This window comes from Notechis scutatus, chromosome 1 (genome assembly GCF_049901735.1).
Source record: "Notechis scutatus isolate UNSWTSFEM ecotype Mainland chromosome 1, rNotScu1.2, whole genome shotgun sequence".
Lineage (NCBI taxonomy): Eukaryota > Metazoa > Chordata > Lepidosauria > Squamata > Elapidae > Notechis > Notechis scutatus.
In genome coordinates this window covers 19,035,316-19,062,399 of record NC_142009.1, presented here as the reverse complement: position 1 = coordinate 19,062,399, position 27,084 = coordinate 19,035,316, and the positions used below count along the sequence as shown (strand labels likewise).

The 27,084-nt window shown below is 38.8% G+C and overlaps 1 protein-coding gene across 6 annotated transcripts in view; it reads left to right on the top strand.

Annotated features, from left to right (window-relative positions):
* Positions 1 to 27,084, top strand: part of CUX1 (cut like homeobox 1) — a 347,690-nt gene that overhangs the window by 128,948 nt on the left and 191,658 nt on the right. For all 6 annotated transcript variants that reach the window (XM_087957662.1, XM_087957650.1, XM_087957634.1 and 3 more), the window contains one exon: positions 20,981 to 21,028. In XM_087957662.1, coding sequence (XP_087813788.1) covers positions 20,981 to 21,028 — 48 coding nt within the window. The remainder of the gene's footprint in view (positions 1 to 20,980; positions 21,029 to 27,084) is intronic.

Below are 27,084 nucleotides of genomic sequence, written 5' to 3'. Positions count from 1 at the left end.
CTGTACAAAAGGAGCCAGTTTCACTGTTGATTGTTTTGTCATCTGATAAAAGAACCCAACAAGCCCAGAGTTCAAAGGTCTTGTGTGTAGGAAGTTTGCTAGCAGCTGTCTAGCTTCATTAGGTTTCCTTCCCCTCCCTGGTATGTTCAAAGCATTTCCTGGTATTTATAGGATACTGGAAGAGGACATCCATTTGTCCTCATCTGTGGAACAAATTCCCATTTTATATGGAATTGTGAAAACAGCCTCATCACTTTTCATGTGGCCTGTAATCTTTTGTGGCCATTTTGCAAAATTGTTAACAAAAGGAATAACAAGCAGCAATATTTTTTTCTCACAAAAATCAGACTACGTTGAACATATAGGATGGAAATATACAGTTCGTATTTGTTCCTTGGATACTGTACTTAACATTTTTGTTTTGTAAAAATAATTTTGCATTGGCCAAATTTTGATTCTGTTCTATAGCCCTTTCTCATTCCACATAAAAAGAAAGCACAGAATTTTCTAGAAACATTGAAATAAGTTTTTTTAAAAGGACTTCCTTGGTGAGTGAGGATGAAGTCAAGGCAGATTGCAGAATCCTCTGTCCATGTCTCATTTCATAGTTGTGAAACATTTCATTTATGGGGGAAGGAGAAATTCCCTTTCATTTTAGCAGAATAGCTTTGCTACTTGTTCATCTATAATGTTGTGCTCATTGCAAGTAAATAGGCAAGTGGCTGTTTACAATACAATTGTTCATTAACAATAGTAATTTGGGAAGTGCTGCAACTCATTAGTCACACACAGATGTTATATTTATTTATTTACCATTTATTTATTAAACAGATTTATATAGCCACCCATCAAAATCTACTCTGGATGGCATACAACACTCAGATAAAAATCACAGGTATAAAAACAAATTCAAAAAAATGTAAAAATCTACATTAAGAAATAATATAAAAACAAATATACAAATCTAGGAGCCCTGGTGGCAGATTGGTTAGAATGCAGTGTTGCAAGCAAACTCTGCCCACAGACTAGAGTTCGATTTTGACAGACTCAAGGTTGACTCAGCCTTCCATAGTTCCAAGGCTGGTAAAATGAAGACCCAGACTGATTGTTGGGAGCAATATGCTGTTATGCAAACTGCCCAGAGAGTGCTGTAATGCACAATGGGACAGCATATAAGTCTAAGTGCTATTGCTGTTGCTATAGATGAAGAAAGGATAAGAATGGCCACCTCAGCAATTGAGGTGGAGAAATTCCTTCATTTCTTTTATAATAAAAGATAGATTGGAAACTATGAAGAAATTTCTTTAAGTCTATATCTTTGAAAAATAATTGCCAGACTAATGGATGATTTCTTTATAATTTCCACTTTGTTATAGGGAAATCTAGAGAATCTAATTCTGATGTATACAGAGAGAAGGTACTAGGCATTATACCTAAGTTGTCCAGTATTAGGAAGAACAAGTATCTTTTCCCCCTGTGGGAAGGATATCTAATTTGCAGTGGTATCTATGGATTCATTTTTCCAAAACTCTCGTATCTCAAATTTATCTTAATTATGGTTAATCTTATAGTATGTTTTGAAGTTTGTGCCCCAGATTGTAAGTAATGAGTTCATACAGAGTTTAGGATCATCAGTGAAACCTAAAACACAGGAATTTAATGATATTGAAGATCAGAGTGAAAGGATAATGAACAATCTAAATTTGAGGCTAAATATTGCATTTGCCTAAGAAGATGTGGCTGAGAAACACACAGAACAAAATATGTAGTAAATCTAAAATTATACTTCCTTATGAAAATTCAGTTAAATCTTAAATGATGCCCCCATATTAAATCTTAAATGATGCCCCCAGTATTTGGGGTGGGTGGGGGAACTCTCATCTTCCTTTCTGATAAAGAAAATGATTAGAGCTTCCGTGTTGGTACCACCTAAGCCAAGAATTGATCCAATCTTGGGAAATGAGGAGATGAACCAGAAGACTTCTGGAGAAGACTGCATCTTATCTGCATTCTTATCCCACTTTGGAGATCTTGGCAATTGCAGCTTGTCCTATTGGAAATGCTTTTATCTTCCAAGCAGTTTTATCTGTCCATGCAACAGAAATGTCCATCCAGATCTTGATTCTCTCCACCTTGCAGTCTAATATATTTAATTTCACAAACCCTTTGGAAAAAGATAAGAGAAGCTTCTCACAAAGGACAGTACATTAGGCCTTAAAAACAGATCACTTCAAACAATGTTCTAGTGTCTTTTCTGAAGCTTTCATGTGAAGCCAAAGATGAGGTATAGTAAAGTTTATTTCAGATGCAGTAATAATGAAGATCAGCTTTTATAAAGATTAAGGTATTAAATCCTATGGTGTGTTTTTTCCCCCTTTTGCTTCTTGGTAGTAACAGTTTTCTGACTTTAGTGTTATAGCCGCCTAGAGATTGTTTATAAAATGGTCCTTTGAGGTAAACAAGAACAAGAAACAGACTCTACAAGAAGAATTTAACTATACTTTATTGAAATAGGCTGTAATGACATGCTCTTGCAAGCTTGATTTTGCTTTACCTTACCTTTCTCATAAATCTCAGTGAATCCTGAAGGAGCCTAGCTAAGCCTATTTGAAATACTATTTTGTTTCCCAGCACTTAAGGAATATTTTAGCCCTTTTTGCTTATATAATGGCTTTTGACAATTTCCCTTGAGGTCATCTCTCTGATTCTCTACAGTTCCTTGTATGTATCTTAACAGAAATATCTTGAGGACTTCATATGGGAACACAGCTTACTCCCATATAATGCCACGTCCATCATGTTTTTCCTTTTCATTTGAAACAGCTTGGCTCTTCATTAAAAGTAGATTTTCCCATACATCTTTGTTTTTCCTTTGTCAACGGTAGTTTTTATCTAACATATTAGCGTAATGAAGAATTTTATTAAAAGGCCTTGTAGATCTCTGACATTCTTATCCATTCTGGCCTGGAACTTCCCCCTCTTATTGTTCTCTATTTTAATACTGAAGTTCTTTGAGACCCCAGCTCCTCTCATGGAACATAGCTTTTCTGTTGCCATGACATTAGATAATTGAGCTGGAGAACTGTTAGTTTTACAAAAGATCAATTTGTTAATTTTTCATAGGGACAAAGTAGTTCTTGTTCCAGGGTATTCCCTTCTTTCCATTTTAATCAAGATATCATCTTGCTTACTATTTCCCAACTACTCAACAATATTAGAAATATTGATTTGTTCTTTACATGAATGTTGTGGCCTCACTTTTTCCTGGACAAGGTAATACTAGCTCAGCAGGACCAACATTTATTTCTGGACTTCCAGGGCTCACTTAAAGAGCTTGTGTTTTTCCCCCTGAATTTTGGCAAATGGATAGTGACCACAGTACAGCCATACTTCCATCCAGTCTGTGCTCATTCCGCAAGGGCAACTGCAACACTAGCAGACTTTCTTTGTAGTATTTCCCTACAGGGAGTCCTCAACTTACAACCACATTGAGCCTGAAATTTTGGTCATAAGTTATGACAGTCGTAAAGTGGGTCGTCACATCACATCCAATTTTCTGATATTTTTTGTAGCAGTATTTAAATAAACATAGTGATTGTTAAGCAAATGCTCTGGTTCAGGGGTCACCAACCTTTTTGGACCTCAGGGACCACCAAACTCATAATTTTAAATACCACGGATCAGAGACCCTGGGAAAATCCCAAAAAAGGTCTGCAGGAAAATTCCCCACTCCATTTTCCTACCAATCAATCATTCTTTATTTGGGATCGCAGGATACCATCTCCAGCTCCGTTCTCAAGGGTGGGGGGAGAGAGGGGGGGGGAGAAAGAGAGATTGAGATTTTTGGCTTCATGCAAGGAAAGCGGCAGAAGCAGCAGAAGCCTTTCTTTCTCTCCCCCAAACTCCACCAGAAATGAGTCTTTGTGAGACTTGTTGCGCTGGTGCAGCCTCTTGGAGCAGGATGCCTTGTAGAGTCTCAAAGATTCATTTCTGGTGGAGTTTGGGGGAGAGAAAAAAAGACTTTTGCTGCTTTCCTTGTGTGCAGCCAAAAGCAGAAGAAGAAGCAGAAAGAAGCAGCCCGGTGGGCAAGCGAGGTACGTGGGGCAAGTGAGGCAAGTCCCCCCCTCCACCCTTCCCCCCCTCCACCCTTCCCCCCCCTCCCCTCACTACCTCGTGTTGTTCATAATGCAAGTGACGCAAGCCTTGTGTTCCCATGGGCTATGTGGGCGGCACAGCCTTGTGTTCCCGCGCAGCCTGGATTAATTGCTTTGGGAGATGCTTTGGAGGTGACATTTCTCTGCAGACCACCAAAATTTTCTCGTGGACCACCAGTGGTTCTCAGCTCACAGGTTGGCAACCACTGCTTTGATTGATAAGTGACTCCATTGTTTGCTTTGGAACATTTTTTTCCCCAGAAACGGAAGTAAACGGCCCTTTCTAGAAAAAACTGTAAACCAGGGTCACATGACTGTTGGATGCTGCAAGCAATTGAAAATGTGGGCTGGTTGCCTGGCACCCTAAATGTAGTTATGTGACCATGTTGGAGGGGGGAACCTAAGATTTAAAATAATAGTACAAGGAGGGCTTATTTGGGACAATCATGCGGCCAGATACAGTTTTTATTGATCAAGGGAATTCATAGAACTTGAATTTGTCAAAAAAAGAGTTCTTTTTTAAGTGTGCTTTAAGATGTTGCCATCTACAGTCTCCTGCCTGTACACTGTTGCAACATCACTTTTGTCAGCTTGACTTGTCCTTGCAAAAGTACTTGTGAACTTTATTGACTCCTTGTTACAGAAGATTACTTACAATCCCAATACGCTGAGTGAGTAGAGTTCATAATAAAAAAGGTTTCTCCAGTTTGATTGATGCATGCGGTATCCTGAAACAAGACTTGGTGCAACCATCAAACAAAATATGCATGAAAAAGGAACACTGTTCTGCATTGTCATTGGGTGACAAATGGTGCTCAAAATCTGGGTGACAGTTTATGATGTATTCATCTGGAGCAAAAGAGCTGGTTGCTGCAATTGCTTTGGAAAACAAGTTTGTATGAGGCAAAACTACTTTTGATTTTTCTTAGTTGTGTCTACATGAAAACGTCCAGGGCATGGTTGGCCTCATCTCAAGTAGGCTGAGTAAGATAATGCGGTTTTGTTGCCTTTTAAGAGAGCTCCTATCTGCGTTTAAGCAGAACTGGGTTGGTATCTAGAACAAACATTTTCAGAATAAGCAGTAGAATATTGGAAATATTGAGAACTTTTGTGGAAATCATTTATTTGCAATATTGAAATAAAGTAAATCTCGATCTGCTTTGTTAGCACGTGAGTGTCTTTGTGGTTTGCAGAGCAAGGCTCGCAGATTTAGAAGTAAAATTGACCCAGGCGTCTCTGCTAATCTTCAATTATGAGGTTGGTACTTTGGCTTCAGTGTGTCCCAGCACTGCTAAAGGTGCCAAAGGAATGAGGTGGGGAGGGGGGAAACTGCTTTTTAAGGTCTGTAGAAATCCCTCTGTTTTCCTGATTTGTTGCATCAGAACTTTTTATTGGGCACAGTGGCTTCTTTCTGGGCTCCTATAGCTATCATGTGACTTTATATTTGCACTTCTGCCAACTTGGTGAGAGGCATTGGCATATTTCAGAGTCAATGACATGGAAATAGGCATTGCTAATTCATAGAACTTTTAAAAATTAATATTTGATATAGAAGTCCTATAAAAGTTTTTAATGTTCCAGATGCATTAGGTGCAGATAAATGTCTGTCATTTTTCCCCCCTGAAGAACACTGAATATTTTAGGAGAAGGGAAATACCATGTGACTTGCAAGCCTGGTCCTATGTTATTTTAAGGCCTCATAGTGATGCCTCTGTTATGAATTCCATTTCCATTAAATATACAAAGAAGCAGAATAATTTCTCTTCCTTTCATTTCCAGTCCTTCCACAGTACCTGTAAGATAATGATGTCCTCCTGTCTGAATATCTTTTGGTTTAAGAAATATTTCCATTTCCTGAATACTCAAGAAACCTTGAGTATTCAATATGTCAAATAATAGCAAAGCATTTTACCAAATGACTAGTAAATTGCTGCACATACCATAGGGATTTTAGTGTAGTCTTTGTCCAAGCCACGTTACGATGTTACTCCTTTTATTTAAATTATTTATTAATTGCTTTTATAACTTGCCAAATAAAAATGCAAATTATGCAGGCTTTTCCCCTCCATTTTTTTCATTGTATTACTGACTGAAGCGTGGCCAATTATGTAGCAAACATATTCTTCTGTATTCCATTTTGAGCTGTGACATGGTCATATTCCTCACTGTTGCATTGGCTGGCACTTTTGACTTAGAGGCAAAAAATTTATTTGGATAGATGGGCAGCTGTATAAATCTATTCAATAAGTAAACGAATAAGTAAATAAATAAATAAATATATGTTTTGGAAAATGGAGAGAGTGGGACAAGTAGAACCAGCTGTAAATTCTTAAGTAACTGCAGTATCTCCCAAGTGAGGTTGGCTCCTCCAACTGTTTGGTTACGGGTTTTGGGATACATTTTTAGAGCACTAATGCTGTACTGTACTTATGGAAAAAAATCATAAAATATTACTGCCAACTTACTGCCAAAATATTACTGCCAATTAATTGGTTCATCCATTTACAATATATGTTAAGCTAATTCAATCCATAGACATAAAATGGTTGAGGTAAAAATCCATATACATACAATACAGGTAAACATACAATTGCACCTGAAATTTCTATCATAAGTCATTGCAGTCATAATTCAGGTTGGACCCAATTTTATAATTTTTATGGTGGACATTAAGGGAATCACAGAGCCATTAAGCAATACATGGTTATTAAGCAAATCATACAGTTATTAAGTGTACCCAACATCCCCAATGGACAGTTTTTGACAGAAAATCAGCCAAAAAAGATAGCAAATAGTGATCACATGACCACAGCTGGTCATAAATGCAATCTATTTATGCAATGCAAGTGTCCACATTGTGATCACATGATAATTAAGTATAGGTTGTAAGTCATTTTTGGGAGAAGTCTTTGTAATTTTGAATTGTTCAGTGAATGAGTGAAAGTTGGGGATTATGTGTAGTTTAGATAACCTCAATTGTTTAATATCAAGATCTTCCATAGGAATTGGTTGAGAATCCCACCCCATCCTATTCCCAGCTAAATAAAACCATAGCTTGGTGTCCCTTTTAAATTGTATTTTGTTTTCTGGTTGGTTGCTCACAGTCAGTTTGACAATTTTAAGCTTATACCAAACTATAATTATACTTGGGGGAATATGAGACATTCAAATACTGTGTTTAAATATGAAGCCATATTTAGATAAGTTGTCTGAATGGCACCGTTGAGTCTCTTGATTAGTCTGTAAAATTAATTTAGAAACTGGCTTTTCTTGTCACTGAACCTAGAGGCTGGAGGATCTGTATCAGTGTAAAGTAGACTAGCAAATAAAGTTCTAAACATAAATAGTCTGCCTTTCCTTTTGCTATGTGTCAAAAGAAATACCAATTCATTGTCTTTAGGGAAATGTTTCTGCCTAACTGCTGGCAAGAGAGTCTAAACTTTCCATGTTTGTGTGTGTGTGTGTGTGTGTGTGTGTGTGTGTGTGTGTGTGTGTATGTATGTATGTATGTATGTATGTATGTATGTATGTTGTGGCCTCGATTCCCGAGCCTATGCTGTCAGAGGAAGAGGACCTGGAAGATGAGGAGGAGGAACTGGGAATGCCTTCCTCCCCAGGACCTTCCTCCCTGATAATGCCTCAGGTTCCATCAGATAACCGAGAGGAACAGCCTGAGATTAATCAGGAGCAAGGCATATCGGAGCAGCCCCTGACAGGGAGTAAAGAGGAAGAGTGTTGGCTCGATCCTAAGCAGGAGACCGTGAGTGGTTATCCACAAAACATCTTCAGGTCGACCGCCCGATAAAGAAGCTGGACCATCGGTTTATCGGCCCATTTCCCATCGAGGCGGTCATCAACCCTGTAGCCTATCGACTGAATCTACCGCGCTCCGTGCAAATTCATCCAGTCTTCCACTGTTCCCTTTTGGTCCCTGATGCCCCTTCGTGTTATCTCCGACGTCCCACAGCTGTTGATCCACCACCTGAAGATGGCGCAGTAGAAGGCAAGGTGGCCAGCATTAGGGATTCCCGCTGGCTGAAAGGGCGGTTCCAGTATTTGATCGAGAGGCAGGGGGATGGGCCGGAGGCCCTCTCCTGGGTGGATGCTTCCACGATCCACGCCCTGGACCTTATACGGATGTTCCATGACCATTTCCTCTTGCGATCACATCCTGACCGTCAGACTCGGGGGAAGGGCCCTGCGGTAGGGGATAGTGTTGCGGCCCCGATTCCTGAGCCTATGCTGTCAGAGGAAGAGGACCTGGAAGATGAGGAGGAACTGGGAATGCCTTCCTCCCCAGGACCTTCCTCTCTGGCAATGCCTTCCTCCCCAGGACCTTCCTCCCTGGTAATGCCTCAGGTTCCATCAGACAACCGAGAGGAACAGCCTGAGATTAATCAGGAGGAAGGCATATCGGAGCAGCCCCTGACAGGGAGCAAAGAGGAAGAGTGTTGGCTCGATCCTAAGCAGCGTCGTAGGGAGAAACGTGAGCAGCAACGTAGGAGGCGTGGGAGGGTCAGAGAGTGAGCTGAGTCATTGAGCCACACCCCACAGGGGATAAAAGTGGGTGTGTTTTCTCCTGAAACTTTGTACGGGACAAAGTTTAACCTTACTTCAGATTTTCTTTGTGGACTGCCTTGTGATTTTCTGTGAGTAAAATTTTATTTGCTATCAGTTCGGACTTGGCAGGCAGGATGTGGTAGAATGCCAAGAATATTATCAGTTCCAAAGAATTAACTGTGTGAAGTCTGAGCCAGCTTGCCTGCCTGTGTTTGTGTGTTTGTGTACTCTTTCATCTTTTCGGAAAGAGGAAAGGCGAGGCAGAACACACACACACACACACACACACATACACATATACATATACATACACACACACACACACACACACACACACACACACACACACACACACACACACACACACAATATATATATATATATATATATATATATATATATATATATATATATATATATATATATGAGAAGCACTCTGAGAAGCACAGAGCTGAAGACAGAAGCCTGAAGATGATGAATGAGACTTCATCGAAACATTGCCTAGATACTTCCAATCTTACGCGGGAGAAAACCCGAATAACCAAAGATCCATATATATATATACACACACATACATACATACATACATACATACTTGCAGTACTTGCTGATGTCTTTGATCCATCTTGTTTTAGGTCTTTTCGTGGACACTTTTTTCCAAGAGGCGAAAGAAATAAAAAAGTAAAACCATATGGATACAGGAAAGCTCAGGGCCATATTGGTTGGAAAGAAAAGGTCTTCTTCCTGCCATGAATAGATAATGGCTAGAATGAATGAATGAACTTTTTTATTTGTCAAATTTATGAAATTGTTACGCTTTTATTACTTGTGCCATTCCCATTATGTCACTTCAGAATTATTCAGTTCAAAGATTCAAGTTAGAAATACTGTAGTTTCTTGTCATGGTCTTCTTTAATTGCTCTTAAGTTCAAGTATTGATTTCTCTAATGCAATACATTAATATGCATGAAAAGTATGAATTGGAATTTTGAAGCAATCTACTCTGTACTTTTTTTTCCTAAGCACACATATTGTCCTAGACATCACAATGAAATTTATACGTGTATTCCGCATACTAAGTTTTGCAAACTTAATGGCTGTGACTAAATTTGTACTCTATCCCTTCAGATTGTTACCTGGCATTTGTTTATGCAGGAACTCTGAATCATGTTTTCCATTTATCTGTTCTACACGCAAGCTTCTTAAGGCAAGGGATGAAAATGTTTGAGATTTGGCTGCTGTCACGGTTAGAGTTGTGTCTTAAGCTGTATTGTCTGCCTTGATTGCTCCATCCGACTGTTAAATTGACTCCAGTTCCTTCTGGATCTCAAGGGCTCTTGTGGGCAGGAGGTGATGCTTCATCAGAGTGGAAAACTTTAGTATGTATAATTGCGTACTTGAAAAAGACCAGTTTAGTACAATTGCACGCTGCAAAGTAGCATTAATATTACAGAAAGGATACAACTGTCCAGTATCTCTACTCTGTTTTGTATCTCTACTCTTGTATGTACACTTGAGAGCTTATGCAAATTCCTTGTGTGTTCAATCACACTTGGCCAATAAAGAATTCTCTTCTCTTCTCTTCTCTTCTCTTCTCTTCTCTTCTCTTCTCTTCTCTTCTATTCTATTCTATTCTATTCTATTCTATTCTATTCTATTCTATTAAGTCATCTTTCAGATGAACTTCCTCCCATATAATTTTCTTCATAAAAATACAGAGAGTTGGCAGGACTGGCCAGCAGCTTCACTAATTAAGAAACATCATTACCATATGGAACAGCTTGCCTTCGGAAGTTGTGGGAGCTTCATCACTTGAGACTTTCAAGAAGAGATTGGACTGCTGTTTGTCAGAAATGGTGTTGGGTCTCCTGCTTGGGTGAGGGGGTTGGACTAGATGACCTACAAGGTCCCTTCCAACTCTGTTAATCTGTAACCTATATGTTCAAGATTGCAGGTACTATTGTCTCTGCTTTCCCTATATGGCTGTCTGCAGAATATCTGTCCAAGTTGGCTAGACATTTATGGACTTTGCTGATTCATCTGCTTGAGCCAAGAATTGTGGCCAAGACAGAGTGTTTGTTTGACTATGCTAAGTTTCTGAATTGCTGTGGAGCCAAGCAAAAAGACAGGTTTTTTTTAAAGCTTGCAAAAAATAGTTCATTTAAATCTGAAGCCACTAACCATGCAAGCCACTAAGGGCTTTGAATATTTTCATTGTAACTGAAAACTTTAAATTGTATCAATATTTATTCATAACTGGCATTGATGATCCTTGGGATCAGAATATGCTTTAGTGACAATAAATTTCAGCATTTGTGTGTAGACATGTACATGCACCGTTTTTTCTATTTTTAAAGTTGATAAGGATTAAGTTTTTATGCATCCTCTTTGTGTAGGCAAACACAACTTGTTTTATTTTGCACTGGAAAATTGTGTGATTGATGGTTCAACACGCGTGCTCCAGTGACAGGAGGAAAGTGAGTACAAGACTTGCAAAAGTATTTCCTTTTTTGGTATTTTCCTACAATAACTTTTGAAACTCTTATAAATTATAACTGGGGGAATCACACAGCTTGCGTTCTAGATTCCTTCTCTACATTTTATCTCTTCGAAAGCTCATCCTTCTCCCAGGTTACTGTGCTGGAATGTTGAAAGGGAAGATGGGCTTTTCTAAGCACAATCTTCTCTCAAGGCTTGTTCATACATGGCATAGAGGCAGACCCCAATTCTTCTGTCCTGGGGCATAAGCTGTCCCTACATATTATTTATACTAGAAGGTATAAAATATATATTCAAAACCACTAGTAAGAAGTGAATAACCCTAACTTTCTAGAGCAGGGATTTTTAAACTAAAGTTTGTAGATAAGAATCCTTTGCTCTGGATTTGGAAGGTGTTGTATTTGGGGTGGAGTGGAAGATATTTTTTTAGTAAGCTAGAAAAAAGTGGAATAGATAGCACCACCACTAGATGGATTTGCAACTGGCTGGCAAACCGTACTCAACAAGTAGTCATTAATGGTTCTAAGTCTACATGAAGGGAAGTAAGCAGTGGGATGCCACAAGGTTCCGTCTTAGGCCCAGTACTCTTCAATATCTTCATTAACGACTTAGATTAGGGAATAGAAGGGGAACTTACCAAATTTGCAGATGATACTAAGCTGGCAGGAATAGCTAACACCCAAGAAGATGGATCTTGACAGACTAGAACACTGGGCCATATCTAATAAAATGAAATTCAATGTAAAGAAAAGTTAAGTCCTACACTTAGGCAAGAAAAACCAAAAGTACATATATAGACTGGGTGAAACCAGGCTCAATAGCAGTAACTGTAACTGTGGTGGTGTGCAACAGCCACCAAAAAAGCTAATGCAATCCTAGGGTGTATTAACAGAGGGATACAGTCAAGATCAAGGGAAGTACTAATACCACTCTATAAAGCCTTAGTAAGACCACACCTAGAGTACTGCATCCAGTTTTGGTCACCACATTATAAAAAAGATGTTGAGGCTCTAGAAAAAGTACAGAGAAGAGCAACCAGGATGATAAGGGGACTGGAGGCTAAAACATACAATGAACGGTTGCAGGAACTGGGCTTGGCTAGTCTAGTAAAGAGAAGGACCAGGGGAGACATGATAGCGGTCTTCCAATATTTGAGGGGCTGCCACAGAGAGGAGGAAGGGGTCAAGCTATTTTCTAAAGTGTCTGTAGGCCAGACAAGGAATAATGGATGGAAACTGAACAAGGAGAGATTTAACCTGGAAACAAGGAGAAACTTTTTGACAGTGAAAACAATCAACCAATGGAACAGCTTGCCTTCGGAAGTTGTGGGAGTGCCATCAGTTGAGACTTTCAAGAAGAGATTGGACTGCCGTTTGTCAGAAATGGTGAAGGGTCTCCCACTTGCGGGGGGGTTGGATTAGATGACCTACAAAGTCCCTTCCAACTCTGATTATCTGTATCTGTATATACCCTATCAGAATTAAATTTGTCATTGCAAGTTTTGCTTATCCTATAACTGTATGCAATCTGTTTTGAATACATTACCTCAGGGGTTCCCCAAGTCCTGGTCCATGGACCGGCACCAGTCCGTGGCATGCCAGAAACTGGGCCGTGCAAACAAGTGAAGCCCCATCTGCAGGATGCAGGCAGTGCACCAAACCATGCCCCCTCCGGTCCATGGAAAAACCTCTCCACAGAACTGGTCCCTGGTGCCCAAAAGGTTGGGGGCTGCTGCCTTACGTTGTCAGTGCAGAAGCATTGGCTAAGATATTAGCGGGCTACAGATGCTTTTATGTGTAATGGGCCACAATGATGGAGGACAGAATGATCAATCACTACATCCCACAATAAACTTTAAAAATGTAATGTTTTGATCACACACTATTATTATTATTATTATTATTATTATTATTATTATTATTATTATTATTATTATTATTATTATTATTATTATTATTATTATTATTATTATTATTATTATTATTATTATTATTATTATTATTATTATTATTATTATTGACATTCTTAGAATATAGCCCCCATTTGTGTATAAAAAGTTTCCAGAAAACCATGTGAATCTAAAAGGATCAAAGTACCAACCAACGTGTATCTTTTCTGATAGTTTCCTTCCAAGTGAGCTTTTGCATACTTCTGTGATGCTCGCAGTTCACATATATTCAAATATATTTTTATATTTAATAATACAGTCATTTGCTTGTTTAGGAATTCTGTTATTATCTGATACCCAGATTGTTAACTTGGTTTCAGAATAGGGAGTTGGGGATCACGTTTTGCTCTTACATGATGACTACATAGACAATAAAATGCTTGAGCAGGGGAATGGGATAAATAATCAGAAAGGATCAAGTGTGATAGTCTTCCTTCTCTCATGCTCTTCTTTGCAAAATTGACTTCCCAAGGCTGCTTTTCATTAAGTAGACAAGGGTTCTTGCTTTATGCAAGATCTAGTTTGCCTCTCTCTTTGTTAAAAATAGGCATGAAGGAAGGATAGCGATATGAAGATGGAACACATGGAGATTTCTGTATCTTACTCAATTGAAAAAAAATTATGTTTATTGATCAGGTTTGAGTAGTCTTTCTTAAAAGCAAGCTCTCCCCTGACATTTTCAGTAAATGATTGAACAGAAAAAAAATGGTTTCCCTTTCTGTTGTTTCTTGAAAGTGTTAACTTGCTGTTTCATAACTGATGGCACAATATTAGAGTGTTTGGAAAAATGTGTGGTTTGAAAAGAATTGACTTGTAGTTATATGAAGAGAATTGATTCCGATGTGACTGAATGCAACAGCATTTTCCATACGCAATCTGTTGTGTAAACAATTGTGAAGGCAGTCTATTAATATTTGCACACCACCAAACATTTTTTTAAATAAAAAGTAAGATACATAAGAATATGTACAAAAGAATATGGAAAGAGTTTATACATTTCAAAAGAAGTTAATAGGTCTCACTATCTTAAGGGAGAAATCTTGATACTTGTGATTAATTTGCACTCTTTCCTGTAAAACCATCTATGGCCATACCTTGTTTAAAACAAACAGCAAGTAAACCCCAAATCTGCAAAATTAACATTGCAGAAATGATTTTCTCCTGTAGGATCTTTAACGTTGCCTGTTGTCTGCACTATCCTTAAAGATTCTTGAGGTATTTTGTTTAACGCAGAAGCCTATCAGATTTCTTTCAGTGTTCAGGTCAGGGTACAATAACATTTTCAGGCTGAAAGTTTGGTCTTTAAGAAACAATTGGGGACACACTTCAAAAGGAAGGAAGGACCACAGCCAGAGGTGTTAGTTGGAAGAGACAAAAATTAAATTTGATTTGATTGAATTAAAATTTAATTACAGTGTAATACGGTTACTTCCCAGATAGTTAACATTTTCTTCCTTCTATAAATTAAATGAATTAAAAATTATAATTTATGGGGGAGTCTGGGTTGTATTTCTAAAGTTTTTAGGTACTGAATGGGAATTTAGAAGTTCAAGTTGTTTACCACAAGCCAGGAACTTCTTTTTCGGCAGCTTATGTTGTTGGGCCATAAGCCCTGTTGTCACCATATCTTTTAAGAAGGCCATTGTTTATTTACTTTCCGTTTCTGGTTTTCTGGATCTTCTTTGCTGCCTCCCAGACTCTTTGGAACCCTTGTTTAAAGTTCTTTCCAGCAAATGGAGCAGCATGCGAAATAGCACATCCCCAGATAGACCGGGAACCTTGCTTCTTCTCTCCCGACAAGTTCCTGGGTCTGCAAAGCAAAACGGAAAATATACTTTTGTTCCATCCTGCAATATTCTATACAATATTGTATTCTGCAGTGTACTCCTAGTGCTTTCCCATTAAATGGAAGAAAGTAGGAATGAGGAACCACATAGTAGATAGTACTTAAGCAATGTAGACACATTTCCCTTCTGCTTCTTCATCCCAGACCACAGGTAAATGGAAGGCCTGGACTACTGTCATTGCATGCTTCTTGATTTCCCCAGCTGTGTATACCTACATTTTATCCTGATACTTCACGAGACCTAGTTATAATTGAACCATTTTGACTTTTAGCTAGGTCTAAAAGTTTGTAGACCAGGAGCAAAAGAGGAGATTGCCCTGTTGTCTCCAGGCAAATCTAATAATGGAATTTTGGTGTCAAAAGTGAGGATGGGCTTTTGAATACCTTTCAGAGGGAACATGTAGCATCCTGACACATGATTGTTCGATTTGTTCTTACCAGACTTGCCCAACCACACAGTAAGTCATCCTCCTCTGTAAATGCCATTCTTTGCCTTGCTTATTGGGTTAGCCAACGGGATAGGAGGGAAAATAGGTCATGAACAGTAATCCAACCTTTCTTCTGATAAATAATTAAAGTTAATGGAATTTTCACAAGATCTCTGAGCTGAAGTCATTCTTAATGCACCAGTATGTTCTTTTTTCTGCTACTGTAAAATCAAGGTCATTATTTTTTTATTTATCAGAAGGAATAGCTAGGAACATTCTCCTAAACTTAATTGAAAAACAGGGCATTGTATGGCTGTGGGTTTCATTGTGGATTTCTAGGGTGAGCTGTTCTCTTCTATGGAAATAAAAAGCCTCAGAGTAAATGCATTGATTATCAAAGGATTGGACATTTACTGAATGGTACTAATGAATGGCAAAATGGTTCCTTCTGCCCTGCAGGGAGGCCCTGCCGTTTTCTTTTTTCTTTTCTTCGTGACCTGTAAATATGCAAATAGACACTTAGGAAGTCTGAATAATTCTCCCAAGGTGCATTCTTCATTGAAGGCTATTCCATTTACAAGCAGCAAAACAGTATCTTTTAGCACATGTTGGAATATTAATGAACATTTACCGTTAAGTACCTTCTGGCTATTGCTAGGATTATACTTAGTTGCTGCCTATAGAAAAAGGGAAATATTTGGCTTTCTTTGGAAGGAGGTAAGTATTGCTGGACTTCTATCCACTATGTTTTGAAGCAGTTCTATTTTATCTTTTCCTGCTGTGAGAAGTTTTATATCCAAATGTATTTTATTCCTTATACTGTTTCCATCTTCCCTTAAAACATTCACAGAATCCACAGTGGTCTGAGAATCAGAGTCTCCACTAGATAATTGACAGTCAAGCTGAAACTAAATTAATCAAGTGAAAATAGCAAACGGGGGATTTTTTTTTACCTAAACTTCATCAAACTCCAGAATAAGTTACCCAGATCTAATCTACATATCAAAGGATAAGGTCTGCAAACACAAATATTGTTAGTTAAATTAGGTCTCTCACCAGAACTGCACGTTCACAAGAGTACACACACACACACACCCTTCAAGTGTCACCCTAGAATCGGCACGTAGACCCTTCCATACCTGGACAAGCTCTCCCTATAAAAGTCTGCTGCTGTATCCCAATTCTCAGCAGCTGCACCCAAAGGCAAATTGTTTGCTTTTAGGGATAAATATTTCTTCTTTCCTCACAGCTCTCCGGATTTCATTTCTATTTATTCTTGCGCAACCCTGGCTCGAGTTGGAACCCCAAATTATTCTTCTAACGCTGCTTTGAATCTTAAATTAAAATAAAATAAATTCCCAAACACTTGAAGCAGCACAGATAAATGCAGATTATAATTAAGAAGCAAATCAGTATGCTCAGCCCACAAAGCCTGAGAGAGAACATGGTTGTAGCCAGGGGTTTTGGAGGAATGATTAGCAGCATTTGCAGATGAATTGAGATGAGTAAAGAAGTCGGGGGGGGCAGGGGGGGAGTGTTGGACACCCCCCCCAAAAAAAGTCATCTTTCTCATATGCACCTGCCTAGCTGCTTGGTCACTTGGAATCAGTGTACAGGTGGCCATCTTGCTGGAATGTGCAGTTTCTCATGAGAGCAGTTCAGTTTTTTATGGCTACATCTATCAGTCTGTTTTCCTTTGAAAGGAAAAGTTGGGTCCTCAGAAGGTCTATTATGTGCCAGATCCAGGGGAAGGAGACAGAAAAGCATTTCCTTTGCAAGGTTAGAAGTCTTCAGGTTATGGGCAAGTATAAGATACTTGCCAGATGTTTGGGATTATAAGTGCCATAATTTCCAGACATGAGTCCTAATAACCAGACCTTATAGGAACTACAAGACATCAACAGAGTAGCAGGTTATTTACTTCTGCTTTAAGGCATCATGTGGGGATACAACGAAATGGGTCTCTGAAGTCAGACTCTGATGCTCTATTCCTTCTTTAAACCTGGCAGAAAAAAATCCGTGCTCTAGAAATCTCAAATAGTTGCAGCCCTTGCCTGAACATAAGGTGTTATAAATAGCCCCATAGCTAGGTGTGCTGGATCTAAAAAAATTATATTTGTTGTTAAGACAGTCCATCTTTTTTTTCCCTGCTTGCTGCCTGAAAATTTGACCTCTAATTCTTTTGGTCACCACAGTTGAATCACTGGCCCCTCTGTTGCTTGCCTTCTCCCTTGGCACTGTCCATGCACCATGTCCTATCTCATTTGGATGGCAACCCAAATCCAAATTCTGACGATCAGGTGACTCATTTCATTTATCTTTTGATCGGTAGACAAATTACAAAATACAGAGGACATTTGCCATTTGAATTATGCAGAATGTGCATAACTGTGAAACCAATAGAACTTTTACAAGTTCCAGTGTAAACTTTTATTTTAATAAAAATAAAATAAAAAACTCCTGGGAGCCCCAAATAGCCAACCTCACAAATTTTGTTTGCAGGCTAATTGTTGGATATTTAGTCCCTACAGGTATACAATGGGATTCAGATTCTGAGAGAGGATGCCCGCTGAGTTAATGTTATGATCATACCTAATTTCATTATGACAAAACAGGCTAGTAAATTCATTCATAAATACACAAATTGAGCAACTATCATTTGTCCAAGCTCTACTAACAACTTTGGATGTACCATAAAATTATAAAACAAAGTTGTTTCTGTCCCATCAGATTCGTCCTTTTTTATTTTTATTTTTTTTCTTGTTGGTCACCTTTTTACTTTTCTGCCCTATAGAGAACAAATGGTTTTGATATAGTTCAAACTAGCAAAATATTGTTCCCTCAATACATTACTCCCAATGCTGTTCAGAATTGTTTAACAATACATCTAAGACAGTGGTGGTATTCAAACTTTTTTACTAGCGGTTCTGTGGCCATGGCTTGGTGGGCCTGGTGTAGTTTGGTGGATATGGTGTGGCTTGGTGGGCATGGCAGGGTAAGGATACTGTAAAATCCCCATTTCCACCCCACTAACCTGCTTTCCAGCTCTGTTCTCCTGTGCAGGGCTACAAAAGCAGACCCCGTCGATCAGCTGGGACTTGGGAGGCAGCAAATAGATGGGGGCGGGGCCAACCAGAGGTGGTTCTCTGAACTATTCAAAATTTCCGCTACCGGTTCTCCAGAACCTGTCAGAACTGGCTGAATGCCACCTCTGATCTAAAATCATGATATTCAGCCTTCAACAGTTTTGTGTGTAAAGTTTTTCTTTAAATTTCTTTTAAAAATATCTCTTTAATCAGGAAGAAATGAAAGAAGAAATGAATGCAAATATGTTTAAAGATTTTAAATTTGTACTGAAGCAGGTATGCTTGAAAAGTTAAGCACCTGTTTTAGATGTCTTCTTTGATCTGCGTGGTTTGCTTGGTAGGACACTGGAGTGGTTTACCTTTGCTTTCTTCTACACAGTATAAAACGTCATTGTCACTAAAGTCATCATCCATCTCCATCACTTTCCTATATTGCTGGTGTCAGACAGAGGTGCCTGTTTGCTTTAGTTGGGCAGCTGGGATCATAAAATAAGCGGATTATAGAACAAATGAGTTCTGATGGCCAGGCTCAAATTACCATATTTTGGATACATAATGTGAAGACTTGACTCCCTTGAAAAGTCCATAATGCTGAGAAAGTGGAAGGAAAGGACAATCCGCAGCAAGTTATATTCATTATAATGGTGATGGGTGCATCAGTGGACAGTGATTTAGGCCATATTTATGTAGAAATATTGAACAGTCAAAAAAGGCTTATAAACTTTTATGTCTTACTCAATAATAATTTGAGCCTGGCCATCAGAAAAGGCTCGGATAATGATATTCCATCCAGTCCCAAACTGGTGTTTCTTATCTCTTGTAGCCAGCAAGGATCGGAGAACCTCTACCCTTGAGAATATGTGATACTAGATTAAGTGGATCAGCAATCTGACTGTAAAAAGAGAATATTGGTTTAAGATAGGGAAAAATTATTCCTGTTTTGTTCTGAAACAATAGAATAACGCATACAAATAATGAATTATGGCCATGTTTTCAATCATAATTAACGTTTTTACATATCTTTAAGTATTTTCAGTTGGAGAAAATTAAACATACAAAGTGATAAAATGTATTTTTAAAGGTGTTGTAAAATTCTAGAAATAGTTATAGGAAAACTACATATTGTCACATTTTGAATTGTGCTATGTAATAAAAATAATGAACAAAGAAGATTTTATGCTTGTTTGATACAGAGGGTATATTTTATTGCAGTTCTTTTATACTCTGTAAGCCTTCTTCATTTTACTGTCATTATTTTACTGTCTGTTATTTGGGATTATTAAATTTTATTGGGGTTATCATTAAAAGATCTAGGCTTTGAAATCTTTCATCCCCGTTTTAATCCTGCTTTTGATTCTGTGGGAGCAACAGCTTTTAAAATCCATAAATGTATTATATTTAGTTTGTCCCTAAAAATTGTCACTGTAATTTAGGATAGGGTTTTTTTTTTTTTTTTTTGCACAGAAGGATATCTGTTTACGAACAAGTATATTCCTCTTATTACTTGCTTCATTATTCACTTTACCAGCAAGCTTCCCCGTTCTGCCAACCTTGATTTTTTGTTTGTTGTTTGTTTCCTTCTAGCAAACACTAACACATATTTTGAAGAATGATGCTACTAATTTAATTTATGATACTCGTGAATGGTTCCAGTCATTTGTATTAACTAGCACTTGTTCAAATATTTAGTGCCATGTAGAGATAATTGTACCATGAATCTTGCTGGGAACAAATTTGGATATATGGCTGCCAGCAGATTGGTGGTGGGATAAACAATAGCAAGAGTGAAATTATTTCCATTCATCCTTCTCTGGGAAACGTGTGTGTGTGTGTGTGTTACACACAGCAGTAATATGTAATAAATGCAGTGATACCAACTTTTGGCACAGGAGTGTTAAACTTGCACAGAAATTGGTTTTTGAAGATAAGTATACAGGGGAAAAGCAAGTGAACTGCTAAAGCCACGTGTTTCTGTTACATTGAGATTTACATGTGCATTAAATAAATAATGTCCAATTCCTTGCACATCAAAAAGAGGCTATGCTTCAAACTGGGGTCTAGCTTGATCCCCTTCCATGTGGCTTCACATGTTTTACATCCCATTAGTCATTCACTGCTCTGTTTCAGTTGAGTTGTTAGACTGAAGGAGTTCACTGATTATTCAATATTACTAGAGGCTTTTATTAACTAATTCCCCTCCTCTGGGACAACCATAATTGTATATCAGGCGAGATTCATAAGCCAGTTAAAATGGATTTTTGCTACATTCCTTGCTCATAGCAATGTTTTGATTAAAAACGTAATCAGCCTACAGCTAATATGATAGAATTGGTTTTTTTAAAAAAAGGAGATAGGAATAGCTGATGAAGACTCTTCAGTTTTATTCACACAGTTGCATTTTTAGCCATCTTTCTTTATGACCCATTTCTTGATCTATGTGTTTGCTCTTTATCTTCCAGGACTTACGCAAACAGGCAGCTCCACTATTGAAGAGTTTCCAGGGAGAGGTAAGCTCTTTTCTCTCATTTCTTTTTAGGCCAGGAGGTTGCCTGAAAGATTCTTTAGGCCTTGGAATTGCCATCAGTCATTCCTTTTATTGTTATTAGCATAACTTTGACTAGTCATTACTTTTTCTTTGAATCAGTTCAAATGGCACTACCAAAAAAACGTGTCAACTTTCTCATTTACACATTTGTTTACTCCGTAGCATTCCTGCGAGGCTGCAAAGGGTGATGATACGATAACTGTGAGATTTTGCAGCTCAAAATTTAGTTGCCACTGTGGGATTTTGCAAGGTATCACCATGGCCATTGAGGACCAAAAACAATACACAGTGTGTGAAAGCCGAGAAAAAGAAAACTCAGAGCAATCTCACAGTCAGAAAACAGATGAATCCCTAAAAGTTTTGGCTACCCACGATTCTTCAGATCAATGTAGCAATACCTAGGGTACCATTTAGACAAATTTGAATATGACTTTGGCCCAGAATAAATAAGAGATTTTATGATGCTATAATATGACTAAGTATCTGAAATGTGCAGCTCAGTATACAGAACTCTCTTGCATGTCCAGTTTCAGTTGTAGTCTCTCTCTCTCTCTCTCTCTCTCTCTCTCTCTCTCTCTCTCTCTCTCTCTCTCTCTCTCTCTCTCTCCCTCTCCCTCTCCCTCTCCCTCTCCCTCTCCCTCTCCCTCTCTCTCCCTCCCCCCACCAATGGCATGTACCAGAAGGAGGTTCAGCATGCTCCAGAGGGAAACAGAACATTCTGTTCCCAGATTGATATATTTTGCACACCCATCCAACATCTAGGTTTGGATTCCTCAAGTAGGTTTAGGATTGATCTTGCAATGCTTTAATCCGAGCAAAAGTGCCCAGAAAGCTGCCTGCTACCAAGTCCACATATAATCCAAGGTCGAATTCCAAAAAGGGTTAGTCATGGCCAAGGGGACATAGAGAAGATTAGTTGGTAAATTGGTCCAGAAGTCAGAAGCCAAAGCATTCTACTTCCGGGCAAGGTTCCAGGAGGCAAAGATAAGAGAACAAAGGTTAGAATTCAGGCAGTAAAGAATCCATGAATCTGAATTCTCTCTGCTAGAACATGATAATAACCAGTTTTAGCTACTATTGAGTTTTTCTCAAAACACATAGGAGCGGTTGTGGCTAGCGTGCTGTTATTCAGCTGGTGTTCATTAAGCCTGTTCTTTCTACAAGGCTATCCAGATGTATTTAGTTAGCTGCCATAACGCAGCCCTGCTTGTTAACTATAATGTGGCTGCAAGATTCCCTAGGCAAGCTGGTTCTACTCCTTGAGTAGATTGTTAGGCTTTATCCCCTACAACAGGGGTGTCAAACTCATGTCGTTATGGCAATGTCACATGACGTATCAGGACTTTTTTCCCCTTCACTAAACCGGGCGTGGGCGTGGCCAGCACATGACGCATCCAGCCCGTGGGCCGGGAGTTTGACAGCCTTGCCTTACAAAGAAACTCCATGGTGCCTCTAGGCCCTTGTTCCTTTTTTGCCCACTACTTATATTAAACTATCGTGTCCAAAAATGTTTTGCTTGCTCCAGATGTAATTAGCTGGTACAATAATACTGCAACAATACATTTAACACCATCAAACAATATCTGCTTATCCCATGTCCTTATAAAGGACTCAATAGGTGGATAAAAATGCTGAATTTACCCTAAACATTTGGCTGACTATGTGGCAGACCATAATTTATTCAATTCATATGCACAGTTTACAGTTACAGTTGTTGAAACACTTAAAAACAAAGAACAATAGGAAACACACAAATAATACAGGGCGGAAGAACAAGGTTAGCAAACAAAGTACACCCAGAAAAGGAGGGAAGGAATGAAAGAATATCAGTTATCCTCTCCAAAAGCCTGGATATCTTTTAAGGCCCTTACATAAGACCAGCAAAATGGGACCTGTTTGACTTTGAGGGGAGGGGACTTCATTTCACAGCCCAGGCGCTGCTACAAAGAGGGCGTCTGAACTTTAAATACGACACCCCTGCCTTATCTCTAGTGCCCACCCACATTCAGAATAGCAGAAAACAGAGTTAGAAGGGCTCTTGGAGGTCTTATAGTCCAATTCCCTTCTCAAGCAGGAGACCCAACACCATTTTAGACAACTGGTTGTCTAATTTCTTCTTAAAAATCTCCAGTGTTGGAGTACTTACAACTTCTGGAAGGAAGCCATTCCACTGATACATTATTCTAACTGACAGGAAATTTCTCCTTAGTTCTGGGTTGGTTCTCTTCTTGATTAGTTTTCCATCCATTGCTTCTTGTTTTGTCTTCAGATGATTTGGAGAATAGGTTGGACACACACACACACCCCTCTTCTTTGTGGGTTGGCCCATTCCTTGGCCCAGGTTGCTTTATCCACTTATGGCACTTCAAAATTGGAAGAAGTTATGAGATGTTGCATTTTCCTTCATCCTGCCCCTGCAGCAGTTCACTTCTCTATTCAGAGGGCAATTTTTTTAAAAAAATCAAACAAGCTTCATTTCTATCCACAACTCCTATTCCAAGTTGCAGTAGTTTTTCTCATACTGGAATACGGTAGTCCCTTGAATATGGAAAGCAGTTCTAACATAGAGAAGAGGGGCAAGAGATAAACATGTGATAAGAGTGTCTCTTGGGTCTAGAACATTTCTTCTATGATTCACTAGACTTCATTTACTACAACTTTACTTGCTCTTTTTCTTATAGAACTGCTATCTTGTTTGCACAATGGACTGCTGGAACTCACTGTACAAAGGAAATATGTCATTCCTTTTCATAAAATCACGGGGACAATTTAGGCCACTGAGTCCAACCTCCTGCTCAGTTCAGGAATCCAAATTAAAACATCCCTAACAGATGGCTATCTGGTTGAATGCGCCCAGTGAAGGGGAGGCTATCACCTTCTCTGGGTAATTGGCTCTGGGTCATTGGAATGAACCAATTGATTCCATCATGTTTCTTTGGATCCAGGCCAGTGTAATTAATTCACTAATTCGTTATTCATTTCTTTCTATATATAGATCACCTTTCAGTGTTACAGCTCACAAAGTGGTGTACAGTGTTAAAATATTAAAATGTATCCAGTAAGTTTAAGAAAAAGATAGACAGACAGACAGATCTATCTGCTATTTTAAAGAAGCCAGTTTGGACCGACCTTCCTTAGTAGCAAATGTTAACTGCTGCAAGAAAGGGCATTGGATGTCCCTGTTCCCACACAGGAGAGTATGGGCATTCCTTATTGGAAATATAGATAAGCACTGCAAAAGCCTTTTACATTTTCCTGCCTTACAAGTAGCACAACATCATGCTAGTATTATTTAGCAGTTGTGGGTGAAATGGGATGAGGTGGAATAAAAGAGATGCCATAAAAAGATCTGGACCCTTTGGTTCGCCCTCTGCAGTTCAGGTCTGCTGTTTAGAGGGGTAGGGAAGAAGCAAAAAGATACGAGCATTATGTGCCCGCCCCCGCTTTTTTTAAGCAGCACTGATCTGCTTCTTAGATCTGACTTCCTGCAGACAGGTGTTGAATACACAGTAAGCATCCTAATGTTGTGATGCACAGTGAGAGACAGCAGTTATCCAAGGGTACTTTAGTGAGGGATTGAGAAGACTTCCCTGCTCTTGAGATATCAGGCTGACACTGGCTAATCTGTACTCCTGAATAAGCTGTTTTTTTGAAATGGTATGTTTGCTTCCAGAACAACTGACCTTGATTTAATACAAAATTAGAGTAAACTCTATAGTTCTGATTAGTTCAGTTTCTGAATAGGTGATTTCTTTCTATCTATATATAAGTATATATTGTGTTTGTGCATGTATATTATCAGCCACACAATATTTGTATACATAGTATAAGTTTTGGCCTAGAGTCAGGCAGTGACCCAAAATTAAGTCCTCAAGATATTCTAAAGAAAATTAAAAGCATACAAAATGCAAGAAGTATTAAGAATACACAACCTTGTAAGAGCAATTTATCATAGCAGAATTAACAAATTCTCCCAGAGCTACTGGAATTTACTTGAAAGGAAGATAATAATTTCTGTTTTAAATAATCTTAGATTAACTAGAAATGCATGTGCATACATAAACTTATTTGTTCGTCCATTCTGTTTCAACTTGTGAGCTACATGTGTTCCTTTCAATACCTGCTTGAATAGGAAGTTATTGCTAGCTTCCCAAACATTGTGTGTAGGAGACAGAGGGAAAGGTGGGCGAATGTATTGTCATCTGGGGATGACAGTGAGATCATTGTGAGAAAGCTTGATCTTTGAAGCGACTTGCTAATTTCGGAAAGAATGCCTCTTCAAAGCAGAGGGATGGATCAGAATAAAATTAAATTTGTTAGAAGTAGAACTGTGTGTACCAAGAGTAAAAAGGAACACAGTAAACTAGAACCTAATTAATATATTATTGAGAGGCTGAGATTATTATTTCAAAGACCTAAGTGCTAAAAGCTGTTTAAAAATACTTTAGATTAGCCTCTCTGAAAAGTTTTTCCATAACTGGCATTATTACCAAAATGGTAATCTTTCCTTACACATACCCTTCCCTCTCAACACCTTAAACAGTGCTGCCAAGTTCCACGGGGGGGCATTGCTTTTCAACCATTGAATGTGTGACATTAAGTCCAAACCAATTTCAAAATTAATATATTGCTAACATTCTGAGTTTAAATCACCTGCTGCAAAAGCCTGCAAAAAATTCAGCCTAGCATGATGTTAGTGGCTATATCTTCTATGACCTTTGAGATAGGAGGTGGATAGATAGAAAATATAAAATGAGGCCCTCATGTGCAAAATGGTTTACCTACAGCAGAGGTCTCCAACCTTGGCAACTTTAAGACTTGTGGACTTCAACTCCCAGAATTCTCCAGCCAGCTCTGCTGGCTGGAGAATTCTGGGAGTCGAAGTCCACAAGTCTTAAAGTTGCCAAGGTTGGAGACCTCTGACCTACAGCACTGCTATGATGGGCAGTCTTGAGGTCCCAAGATCTGCTTGTACCCCCGAGATTGTGTCACTCAGTTCTGGCAGCAATATTGACTGGCTTTTGTTCATGTGTCTGCCTTCCTGTTTTGCCAAGTTGCAAATGGGAGGCAACCAGTTCTTATTCCTATTCTTAATTCTCCACAATTTTGCAAAATGGTCCCAAACCTGCCCCACCTGTGATGGACCTCAGTAGTGCTGCAGTTTCCCAGGAAAGAGGAAGCACATTCCAGGAAGGGAGGTGAGAGAAGAGGCAGCACAGCCTGGAGCTGGATCGGACATAGTAGGGAGAGTGTAAGAATAGCCACTCCCTGGACTCTCCCAAGATATATTTCTTAGGGTGAAAGTAGAAAGCATTTAGTTTGGCAAGATTCTGTCTATCGTACGGGAGCAAATAAAGAACTGAACTCTGGCTGAATTGTTCTTCTGAATTGTGGCTTAGCCTGACACCACATCACACAAAACCTTTAAGTGCTTTTTTCCCCTAGTGCAGTTGAAGGATTTCAATAGTAGGAATGAATGGTCACGTTTTTCCTGGGAGATCTCCTACTTCCATTTTTATCTATAAAATCCCAGAATAAAAAAAGCAACAACAGACCATACATTTTTGCCCCCTGCTCCCTTTCAACAATCACTGGGTTGCTGCTTACAGCCTTCCAGAAGGGCAACAGATGGAGGTTTCACCCATAGCCCTTCAGATACTGAGAATTTGTCCCAGAGTGTCTACAACATCCTCTTAATTTATACATCTGGATGTTGAGGCAGTGTTTCTGAAGAGGATCTATGGTTTATGTAGGATCAGCTAGGAAAAGGCATACTTTCAGATAAATGGCATGCCTTCTAGAGCTGTATCTCTTAAAAACAGTTATTTAAATTGGGTCTAGAAATACTGCATGCTGTGTACTCCCATAGCTCAAAAGGAATTCAATCCTCTAAGCAGTGCTGGGATATGGTTTTGAAAATATCGTAATGAGAAAACCAAAGTTGGTCATGGCTTTAAAAAAAAAAAAAAAAAACCCTGGGCCAGACTGGCTATTGTTAAGGAAAAGTGAATATTAGGA